The following is a 25,935-nucleotide window of genomic DNA, read 5'->3' as shown; positions in this document are numbered from 1 at the left end:
TAACTTTTGGAGGCCAGCAAATGTGAAAAGTGACTTCTGCCCTGGAGTATGATTTAGATAGGCTCACGTTAAACAAAGGGAGAGATGGTTTTCTCTGCCTGAAAACAGTAATGGGAAGAGGAGGGGAGGGGCTGAGGCCAGCTGAGAAAAGATAAGAAAGGAGGAGGGAAGAGAAACCAGGAAAGGAAGGGGTTGGTCAGCACTCTACATGAGATGTCAGGTGGTGTTGCGACAACCTGAAAAGGACTTTTCATGTTTGATTTCAAATATCTTGATACACACTTGTGTTGGGGGGTTCTTTACAAAAGCGACGGAGTGGTATCCAACATAAGGTTCAGGATAAGAGATAGCATATGTAGGAGAGAAGATAAAGCACAGGTAAAGAGAACCCAGCAGGACAAGAAAATAAGAGCTAGAGGTGCCCAGGATAAATGCAAGTAGTCCTTCCCTACTCCTTAATTCTTAGAAATCTGGAGAGGGTGGTGGTGGTAATTCTGGTGGCTTTCTGTAGGCGGCATCAGTATTGGGCTAAATGTAATTAAATCTTAGGTGACAAGAAGACTCTGTTGGACTGGAGGACTTTGGAAACATTCTTCCTGCTAGAATTTGGCTTATATGTGCTCGCTCTATGGAGTGTGTTTTTAAGCATTATGGCTTGCAAACAGACTCGTCATCTTCCATGAGGATCTTCACCTAACCATGATCCTAGGTACTGTCCTCTTCTCATATCTATCTCAGGGCCTCTAGACCCTGACTATCAGAGAAAATATGAATGTAAACATTTCAGCAGTGATCTCTGGATAGAAGGGTATGAGAGATGTGTCATTCATATACGTCAAATGAGTGAGTGAGGACGGTGAGTGCCTAAATCCTGACTGCAAAAATCTGATTCAGTGCCACTCAATTTCTACTTATAAAGGTTCTGCCTTGTGCCAGACATTGTGCTAGGCACTGCAGGAGTCGTGAAGGTGAGTCCTTGAATCCAAGAAGTCAACTATTCAGGAAGAACTGCCTAAGCTTGCAAATGACTGTGATGTAAGGTCAAATGAAAAGTACCAAGAGAAAAAAATCTAAAAGGTGTTATAGGTCGCCAAAAGTGAGAGCATTCTTCTCTAATTAGGGAGTAATCAGAGATACAGTCATGGAAAATTACCTGATATAGACCTTAAAGGATGGATAAAAGTTTTACAAGCATTGTTGAGAAAGGGGAAGAGGGATTAACCACAGTCCCCCTCCCCGCCAAGCTTTCAAACAACCAACCACTCAATCCAACAAAGAACAAAATAGAGCCCAGAAGGAATAAGTAGTCCAGTATCGTCTGAAGAGAAGGCATTTTCTAGCAACCACATGTATAGCTTAGTTGCTTTGAAGAAAAGTACCTCTAATATTTAACACTAATAGCAATGCTAACATGATAATAAAAATTATCTTTTAAAAATGTTAGGTATCAAACGTTTTAAATACATTACTCCATCTATACACAAAAAACTTCAGGTGAACATTATCATTTTCATTATATACGTGAGAAAATTAAGAATCAAAGAGATTAAATTATTTGCCCAAAGTCATATGGCTAATAATTGTTACAGCCAAGATTAGCATCTGCCTGATACAAAAGTCCAGTTTACCATGCTAAGCTGTTTCTGAGCAGTTTCATAGATTTATTAAAAAGTAAACCATCAGAATTAGAGCAATGGAAACACATTTGATGTAAACTGTGCACTTTGGACAACACTTTGAGCAATGACACATATACATCATGGGTTGTTTGCAGTTAGTAGACAAACCCTGGTTCACAGCTCCTCTTTATTGCTTGTCTTTTAAAACTGGGTGTTCCTCAGGGTACCTCTTTTCACTACCATCTCTCTTTCTCATCCCATCACATGGCTATAATAACTATCTAAAAGCTGATGATTCCTGAATCTCCATCTCCAGCTTTGATCTTGTTGCAGAGGTTAAGAAGTACTATTCAACGGCCTATCAGCTTCTCTAGTGGAGGTCTTACTTCAAACTTGCAAACCAGGGTGTTCTGCTTAATAATTACACTAAGTTAACAGGCATAAACCAGAGTGGACTGGTCACTCTGCCTTAAGCTTCGATATATTTAAAACTAAACACACGTTCAGTAAGTACGTCCTTTTGATTTTAACTCATTCATATCACTTACATTCATCCACAGCTCTCATTCCTGTTAACACTACCCTCATCCAGGGCACTTACTGGACCATATTATTCTAAAAACTTCCTAACAGTTCTCCTTATCACAATCTTGTCTCCTTTTATAACAAAGAGATGGTTTCAAAGCACAAATGTGATTTTTATTAGCTCCCTTTTGTAGTCTCTGTTATTTTAGAATGAAGTGTAAACTTGATTTAAAAGGTCTTTGAGATGTGGCCCCACTCACTTTGCCAGAAATTCCCTTTATAGAGTAAGTTTCCTCATCTTTAAACTTTGTATCTCATTGCAGTTGCATTTCTTCCAGTTCCTTAAATACACTGTGCTGGCCCTCACTAGTGGGCCTTTCCACGGCTTTCTAAATTTGCTTTGGACACTTCCCTCCCTCTTTGTTTGGCCCACCTTCAGTTTTTCTACTGGTCCCCACTAAGAGGTTGCTTCCTCCAGGAAGCCTACCGTGACTCCGTCCAAGGATGTCAGGTGTTCCTCTTCTTACTCTACTTATCACTGCATCTATCACACCATGTTGTGATTGCTGATAATAACTGTCTGTCTCTCCTGTTATATCGTAAACTCAGTGAGAACAGGGGTGGTGCCTGTTTCTTGTTGCTGATTATTTCCATCAAAGAACAGTGCCTGGTATGCAGACTTCCTCTTTTTGTTGAGTGAATAAATAAAACTCCCATCTATTAAGTGTCATTCTGCAAAAGGCCCTATTCTTAGCCATTTCAACTCATTAATTTATTTAATCATGAAAGAATTCTTTCACTCTCATTATTTTATAGATGATGAAAATAAAGTTCAGAAAAATTAAACAACTCATCCAAAGTTATGTAGCTAATAAGTGGTAGCGCAAAAATTCAACCCTGGTCCCCAAGCCCTCATGTTGCACCATGACACTGTACTGCCCTACTGATAATATGGCAGTAATGAGTTAGTGCATTTAGTTGAATTTCATACAAAGTCTGACGTCTTTTGTCTATGGCCCTGTTAACTTCTGTTGTGCAATTTAGGGAAAAGTCACCTCCTTGAATACTCTGTAGTTTGAGAAGAATATTTGTTATATTTGCAAAGTGGAATGAATTTGCAAGTTTTTCCCCCTTTTTCCACCCAAAAGAGGTCTGTGTCCTTGAACATAAAACACAAATAATCCCTGTGCTGTTAATTATTAGCAAGTCATCCCATTTGGAACATAAGGAAATAAAGTAACAGATATACCAACAGAAGATTACTAGTTAACAGGCATTGCTAGAGAAGACTATAAAAGAATTTCAGCATGATTTTCAATATTCTGCCCCCATCATCATCACCAACAACGAAATAGCTAGCAACCATGAAGTGGGAGGTATCAATTTTTTTAATTTTTCTACTAAATTTTACTGAATCCAGAACAATGCAAAAAAATGCATATGGAATAGGTAAGATATTTTGTGCTTTTCTTTTGTCTTTTTCCTATATGAAAATTCTTAAATTTGCTTTTATTCATTTGCCTTGATTTATTTATCATACTTACTGTTCGACACAGAGGAAAAATATTTAATTGGTGAATATCATTAAATGAATGATAAACTTGTATATTTATAAGAGTACAAGAGTTTTACAAAATCATGGCAGTGCTTAACGTTACCTGTGAATGGTTCAATGGTTCCAAGAAATTGGAAGATATAAAATCTGAATTTTAGTGTTAAGTCTATTATAAATCATTCTCATTAACCTTATTCCTTAGTTTCTTAGTTTTCTCAAGTACAAAATTAAGATGCTTGGATACATGATTCCTAATGTCCTCTCAGTTCTAAAGTTGTATAGTTTTAACTTAGACACAAACATTTACATCTAAAAACGATTACTTTCCTGATTGCCGTTGAAAATATCATTTCTCATGAAGTTTATCTTGCTTTCCAGCTTCCATATTGGATTCTTCCCCATGCTCTGCAGAGATGAATTTAGTTGACCTGTAAGTTTTGCTTGTATAAATGCACTTTAAATATGCAAAGCAATGAAAATTTTAGTTAGGTAATTGAATAAAGTTGGATAGCCCTATGAGGTTTTAAAAGTGTGAAAGCAAACTAGACAATGCTAAGAAAAGTTATTTATTGAATATCAAATTGATATTGAAGAAGTTGGACTGTTACTCCATGCCTTAGATGTTAACCCCAAACTCTAGATTCCTTGTAAAGAGATGGGACAAACAAAATCAGATTTTAGAAACTGAAGAATAATGTCTGATTGATGGCAACTATGTATGAATTCAGGAATTTTTCTCATCAATACCAATAGGATGACATTACCATATTCTCTATTCTGAATACTATTTAATCCTAGTAGCAAATAGTTGGAGGTAAAATGTTCTATTTTTGGTTATTTGTAGAAGGTATGTTGTTCTCTTGAATGATATCTTTCTGTTCCACACTTCTGAAGTTTCTAATAAGGAATTTAAAGTCGTGTGTTACAGATACTGGTTGCACACAGAAACCTGCAGAAGCATTGCTTTGGGTCAATCCATGATCAGACCTTGATCACGCTGGTAGTAGACACAGGTAGAGGTCTAATGACCAATTCTTTGCTTAAAAAAAACAAAAAACAAAAAACTACAAAGGATATAAATACCTTCAATTATGGAGATATTGCAGTGGGTGGATGACCACAAAAGGAGGAACCACTCTTAGGGGAAATCCACTTATTTTCATTGTTAACAGATATATGTATATTTATGGGGGAAGGGGACAAGAAGACAGACATTTCTTCCTGGATGGCTAAAATTTCACATACTTTTTTAGCAAAAGTCATCCCCTAAACAGGTCACAACATAACAGACAATAAAAACAAACAAAAACTAACCTTGAGAAAAAGATTGATATGTCTGTTCCTTAAGCATTCATATGTATTTTTGTTTCAGAGCTACCATATTTTTTGCCCAGTTTGTTCAAGAGGCCACTTACAAGGAAGTAAGTCAAATGGTGAAAGATGTATTGACTGTAATAGAGAAATCCACTGGCAGTGAGCAGCCTGCAGGGTGTTTAGAAAACCAGGTGAGTGAATAATAATAATTTTTTTAAAAAGCACTGTGATATTTGACCAAAACTCAGCATGCAGAAGAGAAGATGCAGGGACTGCATAAGAAATAAATACATTTAAATATCTCAAGACCTGTTTTATGAAAGGAGGTTTAGGTTAATTCTGATTTGCTGGAGAGAGCAGAGGAGAAAACAATGGGTGTCTATTGTAAAGAGACAATATAAGCATGGTGACTAAGAGCTAAGGTTCTGAAATCAGAGTATCTGGGTGACCATGGGCGTATTACTTAACTTCATTGAGCTTTAGTTTCCTTATATATAAAGTGAGGAATAATAATAGCTTCCATTTCTGGGTTGTCATGGAGATTGATATGATAATGGTAGCAGGGGTTAATTTTTATTAAGCACACAATGTGACAGGCATTATTCTCAGGAGTGTTACATATCCATTGATAATCAAAATACTTTGTGACATGGAGCATAGCATTGATGAATCAGAATCAATGTCCAGTGAGCCAAGAGACCCTGGCTGGGGCTCACTGGTAGAATATCAGCTTTGTTTGCAAATATTAATTTATTAAATCTTTATCATAATCCTAGGAGATAGATGCTAATATTCCAGTTGGAGAAGATGAGGCACAGAGAGGTTAAACAACTTTCTTAAGGGAGTCCAGAACCAGGATTTAAATTATGTCATCTGACTCCAGAACTAACACCCTTAGTGACTTCATTATACTGTACACTATAGTGAATGTGAGGTGCATAGCATAGATTAGGGTTGACAGATTTAACAAACAAACGAAAACAAAATATGAAGCCCTCTTAAATTTGAATTTCAGATAAACAGTGACTACTTTTTTTATTATAGGATATCCTAATGTAACAGATTAATAAATAACAGTTATTAGTGTTTATTATTATCTCAATATAGAAAAGAATTAAGAACTTTAAAATGATTAGAGCTACCAGTTCTGGGACAAAATGCCCAGAGAATCCTCTGTCATGATGGAGCTCGTGAAGTAGCCAAAAAATGATCTATCTGCAATATTGCAAAGGAGACGCCCTTTTAAAGATATAAAGTACTTCACAACTCTGAAATTGATGACTTAAATAAAAATCCCTTATAGGCATCTCTATTTTTAGCCTGACATGTGAAGTAAGCAAAATACATTTTATATTGCAACTTTACATCCAATGAGACAGCCAAGGTGATGTTACAGATTAGTGATGTACCATTGTAAACTTAAAGGCATGATTTTTTAGGTGGATTGGGAACTGGAAGTCTTAGTTAAGATTTCCAGGATTCTCTAAATATTAGCAGTTATAAAAGCTAAATTAAAAGTTTCCTGAGATGAATGAAACACACGTATTCCTCAGAGGCATTCATCAGACTAGTGGTGTCATCACCTGATTTTGGTAAAGCTAAGGCAAACAAGAAAGATTTTAAGCATTTACAGTGTACATTTTAAAACTCTCTCTTTTTTTTTTTTGATCTTAGTTCCCCAACCAGGGATTGAACCCAGGCCACAGCAGTGAAAGCTCCAAGTCCTAACCACTGGACTGCCAGGGAATTCCCTAAAACATTTTAGCTAAATCTATAATTAGACCCATTAAAAGTATTGGAAGCTATTTTTATTCAGTTTCAAAATACTTCGATTTTTATGGGAAAATAATATCCAATTTTATATTAGTGTCTCATAATAAGAATGCCAGATGGAGTATCTATGTCCTCCTTTTAAGATAAAATAATTTTGTCTAATAGGCATGTGTATTATTTAAGGTTGAAAACTAAATTCCGTTTTCCAAACACATAAAAGAAAGGTATCAAAAAAAAAAAAAAAAAAAAAAAAAGAAAGGTATCCCATCAGGCTGAAACTAAATATATTGGAATTTGTAGGGGGAATTATTTTCCTAATCTACCGTTCTGACTTTAAATATTAGAAAACTTTTCATGTGTTTTACAGCATTTTGAGGTAAAGTTAGTTGTCTTTCATTAAAAATAAATCTTATAGGTATCTGCCTTTCTGGAAGAAATTTGCCATGAAAAGGAAATTCCTGGAAAGTATGGGCTTTCGGACTGCTGCAGCCAAAGTGGAGAGGAAAGACATGACTGTTTCCTAGCACACAAAAAGGCTATTCCAGCATCCATCCCACCTTTCCAAGTTCCAGAACCTGTCACAAGTTGTAAAGCATATGAAGAAGACAGGGAGCTATTTATGAACCGGTAAGGATCCGATTTTAAAGGCAGATAAGACCCCAGAAAGAGTGCAGTACTGAGCAGAATCTACAAATTCTGCAATTTGTGGCTGTATTCTAAAACATGGAGAAATAATGTTTGGTGTGGCATCTGCTGAGCTCCTGACCTACGAGATTAGGTGAGAAACATTAAGTGTAACTTTGTCTCCACAGCACGTAGATAGATGGGTATAGACCACACAGGAGACCCACCAGTTTTTCCTTTAGTCTCTTAGATACACCTTATTTTTTCTCGCTAATTTTAGCTTGCCCAAGAATATATCAGTGTGGCACAAAATGACTCCTTCTAGAGCCAAATATTTGGTGTTTTGTGTTCACCAAATTGCCTGAAAATAGAAAATGTTAGTGATCCAGGAATGTTTAAGGTACATAAGCATGTCTAACATTTATTGAGCATTTAGGATGTTTTAGGAACATGTGTGCTTGGCATGTATGAGCATATTAATGCTCACAAACAGCCTATCATCTCCTTGTCGTCTTTCTCTTCATTCCTTTTCTTCTTCCTACTTTGCAGATGAAGAAATTGAAGCTTAGATGGTTAGGACAATTGGATGAGGGCAGACCACTAGTACATTCCCAAGCTGGGATTTGAACCCAGGTTCTCTGTTGGGGAAGCCTGTGTTTAACTCTTAATCACTTCTACCTTCCACGTTGCTGCCTAATCCAGAGAAATATAGAGGCTGCCCTTAGAACATCTCTGCTATGTTGACTGCCAGGGTGGATAATCTCGTTCTGCACTGATGAGAAAAAAGATTCCACCTTTCTCTTTTACTTAGTGGAGGTGTGGCCTTGTTGACCCCCGAAACATATCTGTGTAGGCTTATTGAAAAGGATACTTTTGTAAGAATCATAGTCAGTGTTTTTGCCTAGTTTGCTCTTATAATCTCATAATATATTTTTCCTTTTCTTGGAGGATCTTTAGTGAGGAAAATTTTGACAGCAAGTGGAAAAAAATATGACTATTTTCTGAACCTTTAAACAATTCCAGAGTCCAGTGCCAAGCAGTAGCAGTCCTATTTTAACGTGTTTGTAAATCTTACTGATCCTTTTCATTTCACAGATACGTCTATGAGATAGCAAGAAGGCACCCCTTCCTATATGCACCTACAATTCTTTCTTTGGCTGCTCAATATGACAAAGTAATTCTACCTTGCTGCAAAGCCGAAAATGCAGTTGAATGCTTCCAAACAAAGGTATTGTATTTGGGTGGATATCTGAACCAATAACTTCAATCTGGCTATGACTTACTAAAACCAAACAAAGTTAAAAATGGAAATATGCTTTGTGGGCAGAGTATCATTTTCAGAATAGAGTATATTTCAGCACTCTGCTATTCTTTGGGCTAAAAACGCTGGGTTTGCTCTTTTTTTATTCATTCCTTTATCCATTCATTCAGCCAACAATCATTTTATTATTAAGGAAGTGAGTTTGGTGCGATAAAGAAAGACAGAGGTAGAGGTGATAACATAAATGAAAGAGAGAAGAGTAAGAGGTGAAGGAAGCAAGTGAAAGAAGATGGGGCAGAAGGAAAAAGAGCAGAAGAAGAGAAAAAAGGTGAACGAGAAGTATGATAAGTGCTTTATATTAATCATTTCTTTTAAACCTTAGAACAAATTTGAGGTGTAAGTGTTATTGTCATTTAACAAACAAGGAAACTTAGAGATGCAAATAGTTTTCTTAGGTTTTGGAGAGCTGGAACAACATCCACGATTAATTACTTGCTGCCTGAAGTCCTATAACAAAATTCCTAAGAACTGTGACTATTCCCAGAATGTCAGGCTGTGATGCAATCTTACGTTTTGTTACTGAGAAGACATTTAAGAAATTATCAGGCTTCGATTTGTTCAAAATTACAGTTGTTTATTCATTATCTCAAGTATGAAAGTTACAAGTGTTTCTGTTTCAAGATTTTTTTTTTTTTTTTTTTTTGCGGTACGCGGGCCTCTCACTGTTGTGGCCTCTCCCGTTGCGGAGCACAGGCTCCGGACGCGCAAGCTCAGCGGCCATGGCTCACGGGCCTAGCCGCTCCGCGGCATGTGGGATCTTCCCAGACCGGGGCACGAACCCATGTCCCCTGCATCGGCAGGCGGACTCTCAACCACTGCGCCACCAGGGAAGCCCTCAAGATATTTTTAATAATTCTACCTGGCATAGATGTATATAAACCCATCTAAAAGAAAGAATGAATAAAGTTAAATATGAATAAAGTTAAAAATGAATAAAGTTAAAAATGAATAAAGTTAAAAATGAATAAAGTTAAAGATATATTGCATTTATAAGTTTTAGCAAAAATTTTTAGAGTTTCATGTTTTAGTTGTATCTGTTGTTTTTCTAATTATTAGAGCCTATAAGGGAAAATACATCCTTTCTTGACACCTCATTTTTCTATCTAGGCAGCATCAATTACAAAAGAATTAAGAGAAAGCAGCTTGTTAAATCAACATATCTGTGCAGTAATGAGAAAGTTTGGACCCCGAACCTTCCGAGCCATGTAAGTTTAAGGTCTATCTAGGGAAGAAGGTGAGATCTGCAAAACTCCCATTTTGCAGTTTGAGTCCATTTTTCACATTGTTACTGTTGTAGAGAATGAAGTCTCCTTTGATGAGAGCTAATGTGATTAGAATCATGAAATCCTAGGATTGGGAGGAACAGATCAGTCTGCTGCTTAACACTTATTAAAGTCTACATGAGATAACACTTGAGAAGACTTTGGAGATTTATGCTTTTTACCTATTCTTCTAGATACTCAAGTTCTGGACTGCAATCAATTTACACCTCATAATTATACTACACTTTTTTTTTTTAGAGAAGTATTACCGTTTATTATTTTTTATGCATTAGTTCATTGAGATATATGCTTTTTGATGTGTGTTATGGTCTAAAAGAAGTGCTCAAAAATTCCAGTTGTTTCTCTTTTCATTTGTGCTTGTTTGTATGCTTTGTATCTGTAAGAGATTTTAAGGTTCTTGTAACAAGTTTGCTTTCTTCCCAGTACCCGACACAATGGTTTTGATCTATGATCTCCAGATGTTATTAAACTGTTTTTTTTTAAGTTGATGGAATGATCTTAAGCAGATATACCACATTTTCCTAGATTCTCTACAAGGTAGATTAGCCTTCTCTAAGTATCATTTAAAATTTCTGGCTTAACAAGAAATTCTTTCCATTAACTCTGCTTCCTAATCTTCCTATAAAAGTCCATTGTGCCAATTGTTGCTTTTTATGAAACTATTCACTTGAGGCAATAATATTAGAATCCATTGTCCAGAGGAAAACAAAATAGTCATTTCTGAAGAACTGGCATGTATTTTCCTAACTGATGAAAGCATGTAACTCACTGAAGTCTGTTTTCTTGTCCCAGCTGCTAAAAAGCTCAGAGGCAAATTTGGAGTTTTTCAACTGACTGCATTAACTCTTACACTCAGCATATTTGCCTTTTCTCTTTTCCCTTGACTCTATCTATCTAATCTATCATCTATCTATCTTTCATCTATCTAATTTATCCCTATCTCATCTATCTATCTTTGTTGTTAGGATGAGAGGAATATTAAAAAAAAAGCCCAAACAATTGAATCAGGTAGTTCAACCTCTTCATTTTTACACGAGTAACCCGAAGTCCAGACAGATTAAAACAGTTTACCCAAGACCACACTACTGGTCATCAGAACAAAGTTTTTCTAGATCCTTTTCATTATTTTTCTTTCTTTTTTTTTTCATTTTATTTTATTTATTTATTTTTATACAGCTGATGATCCTTGTCATCATTTATTTCCCTTACACCTACTTGTCTGCTATGTCAGTGATCTCTAATTGTCTGTGTCCTGACAACTGAGACTTTGAGGTCAAGCATAGGAATCAGAATTAGCAGTGGTTTAGAGCCCCACTAGCCAGTATGGCAGCCACTAGCCACACGAAGCTCCTGAGCATTTGAAATGTGGCTAGTGCAAATGAGGAACTGTGTTCTAAGTGTAAAACCTGATTTCAAAGACTTAGTATGAAAAACAAAATGTACAATATCTCATTAATAGGTTTGAATGTTATAAACAACAAGGACCTGCTGTATAACACAGGAAACTATATTCAGTGTCTTTTAATAACCTATAATGGAAAAGAATCTGAAAAAGAATATATATATTCAGATATATATATATATATATATATATATAACTGAATCACTTTGCTGCACACCTGAAACTAACACAACACTGTAAATTAACTATACTTCAATAAAAAATGGTTAAAAAAAGTTTTAATGTTGATTACATATTGAAATGATATTATTTTTGATATATTGGGTTAAAAAACATATTATTAAAGTAAATTTAACCTGTTCCTTTTTACATTTTAATATGGTTACTAGGAAATTTTAAATTACATAACTGTAATTAAAGTACTCTTCAACTTTTATGCTGAGACATTTCTAGCCTAGAAAAACATCTGACCTGCTAATTGAAGAGTATTAAGTGCATGCATTTAAAGTTTATTTATTTGTTTGCTTGTTAAATGACACATTTAAAAATATTGTACATAGTGAAGACAGATTAAAGTTTTTAGTCATGGATTTAGTTCCAAGACTGACTGATTCTTCTTTGAAGAGGTCAGATTATGCTTTAATCACCCTCCAACTCTATTAGAAACTTAAAGATTGATTCATGATTTGCTTTAGTTAAATTTACCTTAGTAATACAATGTAAGTTAAGATTTTATTATAATGACATTATTTATCATTTGCTATCCATAAGTAGTTAAATTTAAATGTTCTCAATTTAAAAAGAAAATCCGTCTTTATCAGTAGCAGCAAAAATACCAGTTGCTCTAGGCCACAGTGGTCTCACCAAGACATCTCTTAAAATTTGTATGAACTATGCAGAAGAAATAAGAATTTTTGTTTCTTACCTCCTTTTTGGGTCACACTACATGTCTTGGCATGATGACACATTTGAGTGCTTAGTCTGCTTCACTTTCTTGTCCCGTTGATATGCACATATGCATCCTTCCCTATATTCTAAGAAGTAATTTTTTCTCCCAGGTAAAAGAATGATTATCGTTCTCATAGAATTTTCCATTTCTTAATTGTTTATCCTTTTAAATTTTTTCCCACCCTCTCACAGCAATGACCCCCAATACTCAGCATCAGGGTTGAACAGCAAAAAGATAGATATCATTAAAATTCACAGGAAAGGTTTTAGGAAAAGATAAATCACTTCTAAACCTTTTGTAGGGCCAGATCACAGTTTATAGAGCCACTGCCTTGAAAGACTGGGCTAGAATTAACAAGACATAACACTTTTCCTTTTCTTTTTAAACGAGAACATATTGGTCTTTTATCCTTGGAGCTGTAACTATACTAATACTCTATAAATGTTATTTAAGTTTTTTTAACATCTTTATTGTGGAGTATAATTGCTTTACAATGTTGTGGTAGCTTCTGCTGTATAACAAAATGAATCAGCTATACATATACATATATCCCCATATTTCCTCCCTCTTGCGTTTCCCTCCCACCCTCCCTATCCCACCCCTCTAGGTGGTCACAAAGCACCCAGCTGATCTCCCTGTGCTATGCGGCTGCTTCCCACTAGCTATCTATTTTACATTTGGTAGTGTATATATGTCCATGCCACTCTCTCACTTCGTCCCAGCTTACCCTTCCCCCTCCCACGTCCACAAGTCCATTCCCTGCGTCTGCGTCTTTATTCCTGTCGTTATTTAATTTTGATAGATAACCAAGATTGATTCTAATTTTTTTTTCCCCTTAGAACTGTTACTAAACTGAGTCAAAAGTTTCCCAAAGCTAATTTTACTGAAATTCAGAGACTGGTCGTGGATGTGGCCCACGTACACGAGGAATGCTGCAGAGGAAATGTGCTGGAGTGTCTGCAGGATGGGGTGAAGAGTCTTGCCTCCTATAAAAGAGATATTCCCACTCCCTTTTCTTTCTTTTGCTCTCATTCTAAATGGGAGAAGGGTGTCTGCCATGAGTTGGTCATAGAATGTGGAAACTAGCTGACTGAGTGAAGTTACAGACTTCTTAACAGTAAAACTTGAATCTCTTTTGTTGACTCTGCTTTTCACTTAAGGGATGCGCCCGTCTTCCTAGACCAGTGCCCATTCATTCTTACTTCTAAAGGAGATGGTAACCTCTCTGGAGGTCTCCACACAGAATTTTTTGGGGAAAACTCTATTTTTAATATATTTGTTTTTTCACCCATTTGTGCTTTCATTTGATAAATATATATTGAATACTTTCTATGTGCTAGCCACTGTGAGGCATACCTGTTAGGAAGGCACAAGCTGGTTTTAAGAAATGTATAGTTTGATAAGAGAGATAAGACATGTGACCTCATTGGGGTTAGAGACTGTCTTTGGTTTACTGTTATTTCCAGAGGCCATCAGCGCCATGCCCGGCACATGGAAGGCACTCTATATCATATACATAGAGCTATTACATGAATACAACAAAATAATAAAAGAAACATAAAAAATAACACAAGATATTGTTCTATACGGTAAAAAGCTAGCCATCGTGGAGAGGTGTGACTAAGGGCTCTAGGGGAATTAAAAACCAAAACCAAATACCCCCAAAACAGAATCCTCAAGCATGCCATAGTCAGTTGCGGTTTAAGCAGTGTGGCATTGGTCTATTTCGGGCCACCCTAGGCTTCCTAGATGTTGGAGGCCTGTCTATCCCCAAATTATTCCCTCTCTGGTCCCCTGTGATACACCTTCTTCTTCAAGGAGGCTTAGAATCATTGCTCCTAGATATTTCGGTGTCTTGAAACCAGGGCTGGAATATGGTTTCCAGAAGGTTGAAAGTGAGGATAGAATGCTCCTTTCAGCCAGTCCACGGCAATTTGGCTGAGATACACTTGAAAACCAGCAAGAAGCCAAGGCTGTAGGGGAGACCTGAGGGTGAGTCTTTGGGCCCAGGCAGAGAATCCTGTTGTCAGTAGTTGGGGCTGCCTCTAAGACAAATTTTCCTATATCATTTATTTTTCCTTTTAGAAGCATTTACCTTCATATTAGGAATGGTAATAAGAATGATTTTATTTTTCTTTGATGTGAGTTGTATCAGTTTCAGTTGACTATTTTACTAATTTGTATACTCATTTTTTAAAGTTTAGTTTTTTCAATTTTTGGACTTCAAACCACCCTTTTCCATTAAAGTGAAAAAAAAAATTAAAAGTATGGTATATAAGTTGGATTTTAATGGCTGAATAATGGGTTCTAATTGTTTCTGGTGAGAATGCACAGAATTTTCAGTCCTTTGACAGTTACGTGTAAGCTCGGCTTCTTTCTGGCCACTTACGTGCATTTCATTATCTATAGACTGCCCTCTGGAGGTCATAATCGGTTACTGCAGGGTTATATAAACAAATGTTTACTACCAAATTTCAGTACTAATAGAAAGATATGCATCAACGTGCATGTCATTTCGTTTGAGGAGTACATTTGTCTTTTGTTTTTAAAAGCTTGCTATTAGAATAAAATAGTAGATTTTAGGTGACAACTATGAAAAGAAGAATTGAACAAACAAGGCTAGGTGGAAAGGAGTGAGGAAAGGTAGAGTAGGGAGAAAGCACTAAAATGGGAGACAAGGTAAATGTCTTCTTCCTTCCTTCTTTCCTTCCTAGGACTGGCCACGAGGTCCTGAATTAAAGAACAAATGTTTAAAACTTAGACTTTATTTTTCTATTACAGGAAAAAATTATGTCCTACATATGTTCTCAGCAAGATATTCTGTCAAGCAAAATAGCAGAATGCTGCAAATTACCCACCGCACTTGAACTTGGTCATTGCATAATTCATGCAGAAAATGATGACAAACCTGAAGGCTTATCTCCAACTCTAAATAGGTTTTTAGGAGAGACAGATTTCAACCAACTTTCTTCAAGGGAAAAAGATCTCTACATGGCAAGGTAACACACTCTGTACATGTCTGTTCACACAAGTAAAAATTATGATGTGACTGACAGCTTTGTGTTGTTGAAATAGTTTCTGAACTCAGTATATGAGGATAATGTTAGAATGTTCTAAGCCAAAATATAGTTAGGAGGAAATAACTAGGAAATAAGGAATAGGGTCTATCTTATACTGATGAGACTTTCACCACTGCTGTTATTAACTGGCTTGCTTATGAGGATGCATTTTGTTTTGTATCAGTTTCTCTGGCATCAGAAGCATTGTCATCCCTGTATGAATTACTCATGTAAAGACCACCATTGGACTTCCGAATAGGATATGGATATTTTTGTAATAAGAAGGGCTCATAATTAAGAATGTGCTTTTTCACTGTGCATGTTTTAAAAACTTTTTCCCCCAAATATAACTTAATAGATAATGGTAGATAGAAGGGCTTTCATTGTAGCAGTTTATTTGCTATTTATTGAATACATGTTTTATTTTTTTAAGGAAGTGAAAACACATTTAGAGACATTTGCAGTATGGTAGTTATAACTGACAAGACATGTTCTCATTCTATTTGCCTTTAAGGGGAGCAAGCAGTTCACACATTTTCCTTTATTGTACAGTGTGTATCAGTGGACACTATTAGAGGAGGGATTTGTGCAGCTCTTAGGACACTATACTTAGTGATCTCCAAAGGTCCTTCTAAATCTGAGTCTGCTTTTAATGTAGTAATGAAAAGAATGGTGCAATTTTCTTTTTAATATTCCTGGAGGATATTACTCTATTGTTGATTAAAATTAGACATGCACACATTGTTTGCACCACTAAATTAAATTATGCAAACAAGAACAAAGTCCAGATTTCAGAAACCCGTACTGACATTATTGGAGGAAGAACTAATATGACCTATTTCTACAACCTGGGAATACAATTAATAAAGTCAAGAATTCTCTTTAAATTTACCCATTCATACATTCTGAAGCTAATTGTTTATTTAATAGAAGCAGTTCTTCAATTGGAAAGGTTCTTTGCAGTAGAAATTTTCTCAGCCGAGAATGATCTTCCCCCAGACACTTTGTGTGGCTTCCTTCACCCAGGTTTTTCTCCTGAAAGAGCTACTCAAAGAGACTTTTCTTGACCACACACTCTAAATTGTCACCCCTTTCCTTCTTGTCTACCTTGGTTTATTTCTCTTCATTGATTTATCACTACCTAAGATTGGATGACTTATTTCTTATTGGTTTCTGTCTCCCTATAATGCCTGCTTTTGAGAGGTCAGACATTTTATCTTATACATTATTGAATCCATACTGCTTAAAGAAATTGTTTGCACAGACTTGGCAGTGGAAAAATATTTGTTGTATGGATAGATTTCATGTCCATTATTGAAAGTGAATAGTGCAAAAGAAAACAAAATACCGTTTTAGAACAATTTGAGGGATTATAATTTTTATTAATAGCTTTGCCATGCGTATAGTTGAAATAATATTTGATTTCTAGGTTTATTTATTTGCATTTTAACTTCTGCATGACATATAACACAGGAATAATTTGTCTCTTAATTCCCATAACATGATTTTTTTCACCCATATTTCAGATTTACTTATGAATATTCAAGAAGACATACTAAGCTTGCTGTCCCAATAATTCTAAGAGTTGCTAGAGGATATCAGGAGTTATTGGAGAAATGTTCACAGTCTGGAAACCCTCCTGAATGCCAGGATAAAGGGGTAAAATGCTCTAGCTTTTTAAGGAAAATCTGGAAAACTAGATGGATATCATGCATTAAAAGTGCTGTTTGTTTGAAAGCATCTAATTACTAATGAGCAGTTAGTTATATCTACTAACTAGCTATCTAGCTGTTAAGTAGTGATTAACTAGTAGTCAACAGCTATTGGCTTATTTTAGAAATAAGAATGTTTTAACCAACAGTTCTTTGATGCACAGAATAAAAATAATATTCATTTTTGAATAGCTCCACTCCAGAAAGGCAAGAATCTTGTACAGAAAGAATTGTAACTTTTTACCCAAAGTTTGAGTTCTGCCATCAAATAACTTGGTGATTCACAAAGTTTTAAACTTATTCTCCCTAAAGTTCATTTGCCTTAATTCTCACAATTCATCTTTAATATTAAAAAACCCCCTAAAAGTGGTTTCTCTAAGATTGGTATCAAAATAGAATAAACTATTACTGGCCAATTTTTACATACAAAGTTATGTGTGAAGAAAGAGAAAAAAATGTATGTAATAACGCTTGTATTTTCAGGAAGAAGAGTTAGAGAAATATATCCAGGAGAGCCAAGCGCTGGCAAAGCGAAGCTGCGGCCTCTTCCAGAAATTAGGAGAATATTACTTACAAAATGCGTATGCTTTTTTAAACAGTATTTTGAGTGATTTAAGATCATTAACTAGTGAGGGAAAGACCCATCTCAATTAATCACCCATGGCTACCCTAATTCCAGCCCCTATGTTGGACTGGAGGTCTTGTAATCTGATCACCCAGTTTCCAGTTCCAGAAGGTGGCCTTCCCCAGTTCTCTCTCTTTAGGAGCAACAGATGGCCTGTGAAGCCTGATCTGTGGTACTGGCTTTGGGTTCCCCAAACCGTGCAGAGTTTTGCAGTAAAGATACCCATTGTATCATAGCCTGTCGTAGTTAAAGCGCCAAAAGATCAAAGTGCATATCGAGGAAATTCTGAGGTTGGGAATAGGAGTCAGCCTGCTGCCCAGAGTTTATTTTCCCGTTGTGATCTGTTGGTGTAAGAAGAGGGTAGGGAATGCTTATCAGAGTAAATGCACCTCCAGCGTCGGTCCAGGTACATGTGGGTGAAACAAATGAGCTAATTTCATGTCCCCTGATGCCAAAAGAGGGTCTTTGAGAAGGAATGAGAGTCCAGAGACTCCTGAAGGACTCAGTAAGATTTGGTGAAAAATACTTCTTTCAGGTTTCTTGTTGCTTACACCAAGAAGGCCCCTCAGCTGACCTCAGCTGAGCTGATGACCTTGACCAGGAAAATGGCGACCACGGGAGCCACTTGTTGCCATCTCAGTGAGGACAAACAATTGGCCTGTGGTGAGGGAGCGGTGAGTGTTTTGTTTAGTCCCATCCTGTTTCTGCCCTGTTGGGCTTGAAATAGCCTTATAATTCCCATTTAGGGGAAATGGGAAAAACCAATGTGGAGATGGCTTTCCTGGACTTGTTGGATTACTTGCAGTTGAAGGGGTGTAAGAACCCAGCTCTGAATGGTTGGCATGTGGGCAAGCTTCCTGTCCTTCTAGAATGGCTGGTAGAAGTGCAGTGAGTCTATTCAACAAACAAGCAAGCTTTATGTACAGGGGAGACAGAAAGACTGACACATCACTCAGTTCATAATTTCACCAAATACCTACTTTAATATTAAAACAGAAAAAGCTTCAACTTTGACAGATTAAAATATGCTATTTTGTTTTTAGCCATACCTATGTTTTTGTCTTTTATAGTTTAATTTTTTATGATGATATTAGGGACAATTTATTCCCCTTGACAGGGTGCAGCATACAGAACAGGTAGGTCCACGTTCTGAATAGTAAAATGACTTTCCGGTTGGTAATGCCAATAATCTTTACTTCTTAATGTCATACATATGATTACAGGTTGAATTTTTTTTATTATTTTTTCCCTTGAAGTCACAATTGTGAATAAAATTGTGTATCTTTTTTTTTTTTCACTTTTCCTCTTTTTGATGATGAGGAGTCATTTGCTAGTCAGTCTTCATGTCCTGGAATTTTTTGTCAAAGGTTAGAAGTGAAAAGAAACTTTCCTGTGATTAAGCATCATCTTTGTCATTTATTGACTCCCACATGTTGGGAGGATGCAGGGGCACAGGATGGTGTAATGGTTCAGGAGTATAGGTTCTGGCGGCCTCCTGCCTACATTCCCAGCCCACTGTCACCACTTGTGAGTCTTGTCACTCTGGGAAAGCTAGTTATCTCACTAAGCTTGAGACTTTTCATCTGACATTTGAGAATAAAGTTAGGGTGGCCGTCTTAAACGAGGTAATCCGTGTGACTCACTCAGTACTAGCCTGATACATAGTATGCCCACAAAATATGTTGGCCCTTGTTACAAGTTATTGTTAGGCGTTTAAGAAATATCTCTGAAGTGTGGAAGGTAGGCCAATTCTACATTAGGAAAGCCGTAAGGACACACAGACTCACACACACACACACACACACACACATCTTATTTCTTTACAATTAGAACTACATGTTAGCTGTATGTATGTATGTATGTACATATGTGAAAGGGTTAGGTTTGTGCTATTTTTACTTCAGAAAGTGATTCTCTGAATCCCAAAAATAAAATGGAAAGCTCAACTAAATATACATGGAAAATGTAGGCCACGTATTGATTTCAGAGACTTTTCCCCTTCAGAAGTCTGTATGTAACTGAAAATGTGTTTTAAATCGCTGACACAAATAGCTGAAGTGGCTCTCTTCCACATCACTTGCGGAACATTGGTCACTAAATGCTGAAGTTTATCCCAAACAAATGGGTAAATAAGAATCTACAATATGGCAGCATATGATCCCTACACACACAGCAAATTTTCCTGTAAATTAATTATAAGTTACTGGACATTAAACACTATTGCAACAATTTTCCTGAATCAATTCTATGACTGATGCTCCCTCTCCTTGCTTTCTTCTTTCTCATTCTCCTAATTAGGCTGACCTTATTATTGGACTTTTATGTATCAGACATGAAGAGACTCCTGTAAACCCTGGGGTTGGCCAGTGCTGCACCTCTTCATACGCCAACAGGAGGCCATGTTTCAGCAGCTTGGTGGTGGATGAGACATACGTTTCTCCGCCATTCTCTGATGACAAGTTCATCTTCCATAAGGATCTGTGCCAAGCTCAGGGTGTAGCACTGCAAACAATGAAGCAACAGTAAGAAATGGGTATTTGCTAGCATGGAGAAGACTGACAACACTAAATAGTGGTGGAGATTTCTACTTCACACACCCAACACCCTTGGGCTCACCAGGAGAAAATTATTACTCCAAAGCACTTAAAGTGACTTTCAGAATAGTCTTGTCTCAGAGTCTTCATAGCCTCTAGTCTGGAAAAATTCACTGGGGCAGATAATTTCCTGTTTGTAACAATAGTCTCCTTTTAAACTATTGTTGTGATGCATCTTGGGATCGAGGGAAAAGGGGCAATCTATTTCAGGTAATTAGGATATATCTTTGCAGTAAGTCTTGGGTACTTCCATTCCAAGCAATGAATAAACACTTTTGAATTTTTTTCCATACTATTTACTCTTTGAAGAGAATAATCATAACATTTGATTCAACCATGCAATATGGGTGTTATGAAGTGGAATACACATTTCAGTTCATTGTGGGAGGCATTCTGTAATGATGATAGTAATGCAAGTCAATGTAACTCACGTTCTCCAAATTCCCATGCATTTTCATACTCCCATACTTTGTAAAAGGTCTTCCTTCATTTTGGAAAACTTGTTCATCCCTTTTTTCTCTGTCACAATCTGAGGCATGTTTCTAGGTACAGTAAGAATGCCGCCTGGCAAGCCTCCCCTATTCCCTGGATCAACATTAATTCCAGCGTGAATGTATTACCAAATGAGTATTACAGGCAATTAGGACAGACAGTGCTCAGGTTAGGGGTGTGATAATGTGAATGACAAGGGTTTGGAAGTTGGAGCCTTTGAGTATGGATAAGACATATTTTAGAAGAGAGAACTGGAAAGAATTTTTTAGGCAAATAAGAAAAAGACTACTTCACTACATATAAGTAAGGTGGAACTGTGAAATAGTGTTTCATCTATAACCTGCACAAATCCAGACCAATGGAACATTTAGCATGTTTCTCGCCTCAGTCTTTCTAATAAAGTATTAGCCAAGATATATGTGGTGAGTCTGGTGATGGGTTAATGGAATGAGGGTTTAGGGTAAGGGTTGCCAGAGCTCTGAAAGTTCTCTCCTAGGAAGGCTTTAGAAAAAGACCATTGCATAGCAGACTTCTCTTTTATATTGTTTTGTTTTAAATCATAGGTTTCTCATTAACCTTGTGAAGCAAAAGCCACAAATCACAGAGGAACAACTTGAGGCCGTCATTGCAGATTTCTCTGGCCTCCTGGAAAAGTGCTGCCAAGGCCAAGGGCAGGAAGTCTGCTTTGAGGAAGAGGTATGTGCAGCTCATGTTTACACTCAGAATATTTGGTATGGAATTTTTTGTAGCGAATAATGAAAAGAGTATCCCACTAATTTATAATTTTAAAATAATGCCAGAAATATTTAATTTAGAAATAAATTAAAGGACTTTATAATATTTAAAAATAATCACAGTTTTCTCACTAAATATTAGGAGAAGTGTAATTTTAGAGTGTATTATGAGAATTAGTAATTTTGATTTATTTTCTAGTGGAGAAAACTAAAAAATGAATATATAATTAACTGCTGATAATTTAGACAGCTTCTGGCTTAAAATTTATCAATTGAGCTAAATGGATTAAAAGGATTTAATAGCAAATGAATTGTACACATAGGATATTGGGGGAATATTTATAGGAAATATATTCAACTCAGGAGCAAGCCTTTGAATATTAACAGAGTAGTAATTAGGTATTATCTTAATATAATTATTTAGCAATTTTAGCTGGATTTGTAAATTGACTACATTTTGTAAGCCTCTAGCTTGTATTACTAAATATATTTGAATACAGCATCACTATATTTTAAAAAGATATTCTATAATTCAGCCTTTTTGCCAATTTTATTTGACTATCTCATGATGTAGAAGTTTAGATATTTTGTTATTTGATAATATTTAGAAATGTTGAGTTTTTCAATAGATAATATAATTACATGGGTTTGAGTGTGTGTACTTATTAGTATGTGTCTGTTTTTGGTAGGAGGGGGTGGGACACAGATAATGAAATAAGATAAAACAAAACTGGTAAAATAGATTTTATGTAAACCATTTCTGATAAATATGGTACAAAAAGATTAATGTCCTCTGTTTTGAGAACACGTTCATTTACATGCAGAGAACATTAACAAATAGTAGCATAGCAGTATTTTCTCTGCAAACCTTTTAATTTCTGTGACTGATTTGTAGAGAAAGGGGAGAGATGGGATGAGGCTTTGTAAAAGTTGGGAGATTGGTATAGGAAAAACAATACCTCCTGTTGATAAGAGTGGAGTTGTTTTCCTTCTGCCTTCTATTGTCCTAGCTTGTTGACATCAGAGTTGTATATCTTTATTTTTAACTTGGTTAATCTATAAACCAATGAATTCACCCATAGGTAGTGGAGAGTTAACTGTACAACTGGCACAGTGGTCTACTTTTTTATCTGATGATTCTTATTGACTGATTTATTTTATTTTTATTTATCTCTTTTTTTAATTGAAGTAGAGTGGATGTACAATATTATATGTTACAGCTCTATAATATAGTGATTCACAAATTTTTAAAGATTATACTCCATTTATAGTTATTATAAAATATGGCCTGCATTCTCTGTTGTACAATATATCCTTGTAGCTTATTTTATACCTAATAGTTTGTACCTCTTGCTCCCTTACCTCTATATTACCCCTCCCCCCTTCCCTCTCCCCACCGGTAGCCACTAGTTCTCTATATCTGTGAGTCTGCTTCTTTTTTTTTTATATATTCACTAGTTTGTTGATGATTCTTTTTAATTTGCAGGGTCCAGCACTGATTTCAAAAACTCGTGCTGCTTTGGGAGTTTAAATTACTTCAGGTAACAAAAAATTCAGATAAGGCTAACTATAATGTTGATTCTCCCCAAATATTGATCCATAGTTAAATACATCCTAAGAGCTAACATTAAATACTTTTCTTAAAAATAAATGCAATTCAATAAAAAAAAAAAAAAACTTCTTTAAAAACCCTGGAACAAAATAATGCCCTCAATGTTATATTAGTGATTCAACTAACTCAAAATTCTTTAAGGTTATTTCAAAGGCTTCAGAGAATGTCATTAGAAGGCCTTCCTATCAGTTTATCTGATATAGATCCAATATATGTATATATATAATATAAAATAATAAAACCAGTTACATCCTGCATCTATTAATTAAATTAGTACTTATATTTTTGTTCTTGTTACAGGGGGAAGAGAAAAAACCAAAAGTCTTTATTGTTTGGTGTGAACTTTTCCCTTTAATTCTAACTGATTTGTGCTTTTTGTGAATTAAAGAAACGATGAAGACTTTTATGTGAAATTTCCTTATCATAAAAATAAAGTATCTCCAAATGTTTCTTTTTTCCTAGCCTGCTTATTTATGAACACTTATAAATAATTTCTTCAAAGAGTTTTGTATACCATTGTCTGAAGCAGATTCTGGTCACAAAGTACTGAATATTGGTCATTGTAGGAGATTAAAGCCCCTCAAGGATGGATTTACGACCTTGAAGGCTATATTACGTGGTGAACTAAAAACATGTTCCCAAGTGAAGCACTTTTTGGTGCTTCTAGGGCACACTGTTCATTAAATGATCATTTAAGTATTCTAACACATAAGTTGGAGATGAGAAAAGAAATTATTGTTTTTATAGGATCCATCAAGAATGATATTACTCAAAATTTAACATCTACTTTTTTCTTAGTCTTGTTCATAAACCTTTTAAAACATAAATGTTAACTGTACTGTAGTTGTTTTGATTGAATATAATTAACACTTTCATCAATTATTATTATTTTTTTTCTGCAAGTACTTATTGAGCATTCACTGTGTCCCAGGTCCTGTTCTGGGTGCAGTCACTGTCCTCTAGTTGCTCCAGTAAAGAAGGAAGAAACTAAGAGCAATGCAACAAGATTATGGCCATTATAGAGGCAACAACATGTTGAGAGAATCAAAGGGTGGGTGAGACCAATTGTGACTGGGGAAAGTCACATTGGCAGAGACAAACATTTAAGAAGCATCTTAGAAGATGAGTGGGCATTCATCCATTCAAGTAAAGGAGAAGGCAAACACATGAAAGAGGAAAACATGGCCTATGACAAATGATGATGAATGATTTTAGGGGAGTATAGGATGGGGAAGAAGGCTATAGACATGGAAGATCAAGCAAGACATTCAAGCTATATAGGATTGAGTGGATTCTCATGGGTTTTATTCCAAAGGGTTTGGATGATGTCTTATAGGTAACAGGGGACCAGAGTAATATCTAAGCAGAGTGATTAGCTTTTAAGGAGATAACTCATGAGATATGGAGGATGGGAAGTAGGGGCAGGGGAAAGAGTAGAGAGGGGCAAGGTCAGTAAGTGGTGACAAAAAGATCAATCCACCAGTAGGGAGGCTGTTTATTGTATTAGCTTTGAACAGAAATCTAAAAATCACATTCATGCTTTGGCGTCTGCTGCAGGAGAAAACATTTGCTCAGAGCAATAAAATGGGCTTTCAGTTCTAACTCAGTTACTTTGTCCTTTATATTTTTCTTTCAATTTTGATGGAACATCTGTGGACTTTGCCTGATTGTGGTGTAATTATAAGAAGTATTAACTTAGAGATCACAGTAAGATAAAGTAGAATTCAACATAAAGCATTTAACAGGAAAAATAATCTTTTACTGTTAAGAGGAGAGTTCAAGTAAGATAAAACTGTTTGGAAAATTTATGAGCCAAATGATATTTCATTGACATATATAAAGAAAAAATGATTGGAAACACTAGGACAAATTGACACAAATACAATAGTAAATTGGAGATTGTAGAACATTTCTACTTCTCAGAAAAAATAAGTTAAGCAAACAATAAATAAAAACTCAAGGTAGAAACTTCTCTAGTCAAAGTTACCAGTGGCTTCTATGCTGCAAAATCCAGTAGTCAATTCTCAATGTTTAGTTTGCCTGATTTCTCTCGGGAGAACTTGACACAATTGATCACTCCCCTTTCCTTGAAGTATTTTTCTACTTGGCTTCTGGATTTTCCTCCAACCTTATTGGCTGAATCTCCTCAATCTTCTTCACTGCATTTTCTGCAATTCTTTGACCACTAAATGTTGCAGTGTCCCAGGGCTGCTCTTCCTGAATCTAAACTTACCTCTAGGTGATCTCATATAGACTTGATGCAGTAATACCATCTAGATGTTGAAAACACGTATTTATATCTCCAGCCTGGATTTTTTTTCCCTTTAATTTCCAGGCTCTCGGGTCAGCTTCCTCCCTGACGTCTCCATGTTGATAATGCAGAGACAATCCAAACTTAGCACCTTTTAAACTGAACTCCACCCCATCCCAAATTTGTGTCTCCCTCTGTCTTGTTCTTCCTTCTGCTTACTCAAGCCAGAAACCTTAGAGTCATCTATGGTTCCTCTCTTCCATATCACCCCTACATTCAATCTATGAGCAAAACCTGTTGGCTCTACCTTCAGTGTACATCCAGAATTTGACTCTTTCCCAGTACCACTAGTACAAGCCACAATCATACAACATAGGGATTATTGCAATAGCTTAACTGGTCTTCTTACAGGTACCCTTGCCTCACCCCCTGCTCTAGGCTCAACACAGTAATTGAGACACTCCTTTACATCTAAGTACATTATACTACTT

The 25,935-nt window shown here is 36.0% G+C and overlaps 1 protein-coding gene across 1 annotated transcript; it reads left to right on the top strand.

The window, feature by feature from the left end:
- Nucleotides 1-5,053: 5,053 nt before the first annotated feature.
- AFP (alpha fetoprotein) lies at nucleotides 5,054-23,623 on the top strand. Its single transcript, XM_004283558.3, has 13 exons — nucleotides 5,054-5,204; nucleotides 7,202-7,413; nucleotides 8,506-8,638; nucleotides 9,839-9,936; nucleotides 13,205-13,334; nucleotides 15,147-15,364; nucleotides 16,951-17,083; nucleotides 17,620-17,717; nucleotides 18,297-18,435; nucleotides 20,060-20,283; nucleotides 21,411-21,543; nucleotides 23,068-23,122; nucleotides 23,494-23,623. The coding sequence occupies exons 1-12, from the start codon at nucleotides 5,055-5,057 to the stop codon at nucleotides 23,110-23,112; spliced, it is 1,713 nt and encodes a 570-aa protein (XP_004283606.2). The 5' UTR covers nucleotide 5,054; the 3' UTR covers nucleotides 23,113-23,122; nucleotides 23,494-23,623.
- The last annotated feature ends 2,312 nt before the right edge of the window (nucleotides 23,624-25,935 follow it).

This window comes from Orcinus orca, chromosome 4, assembly GCF_937001465.1.
Source record: "Orcinus orca chromosome 4, mOrcOrc1.1, whole genome shotgun sequence".
Classification (NCBI taxonomy): Eukaryota; Metazoa; Chordata; class Mammalia; order Artiodactyla; family Delphinidae; genus Orcinus; species Orcinus orca.
Note: the sequence above shows the minus strand (reverse complement) of the source record. Positions and strands in the feature narration are given on the sequence as shown.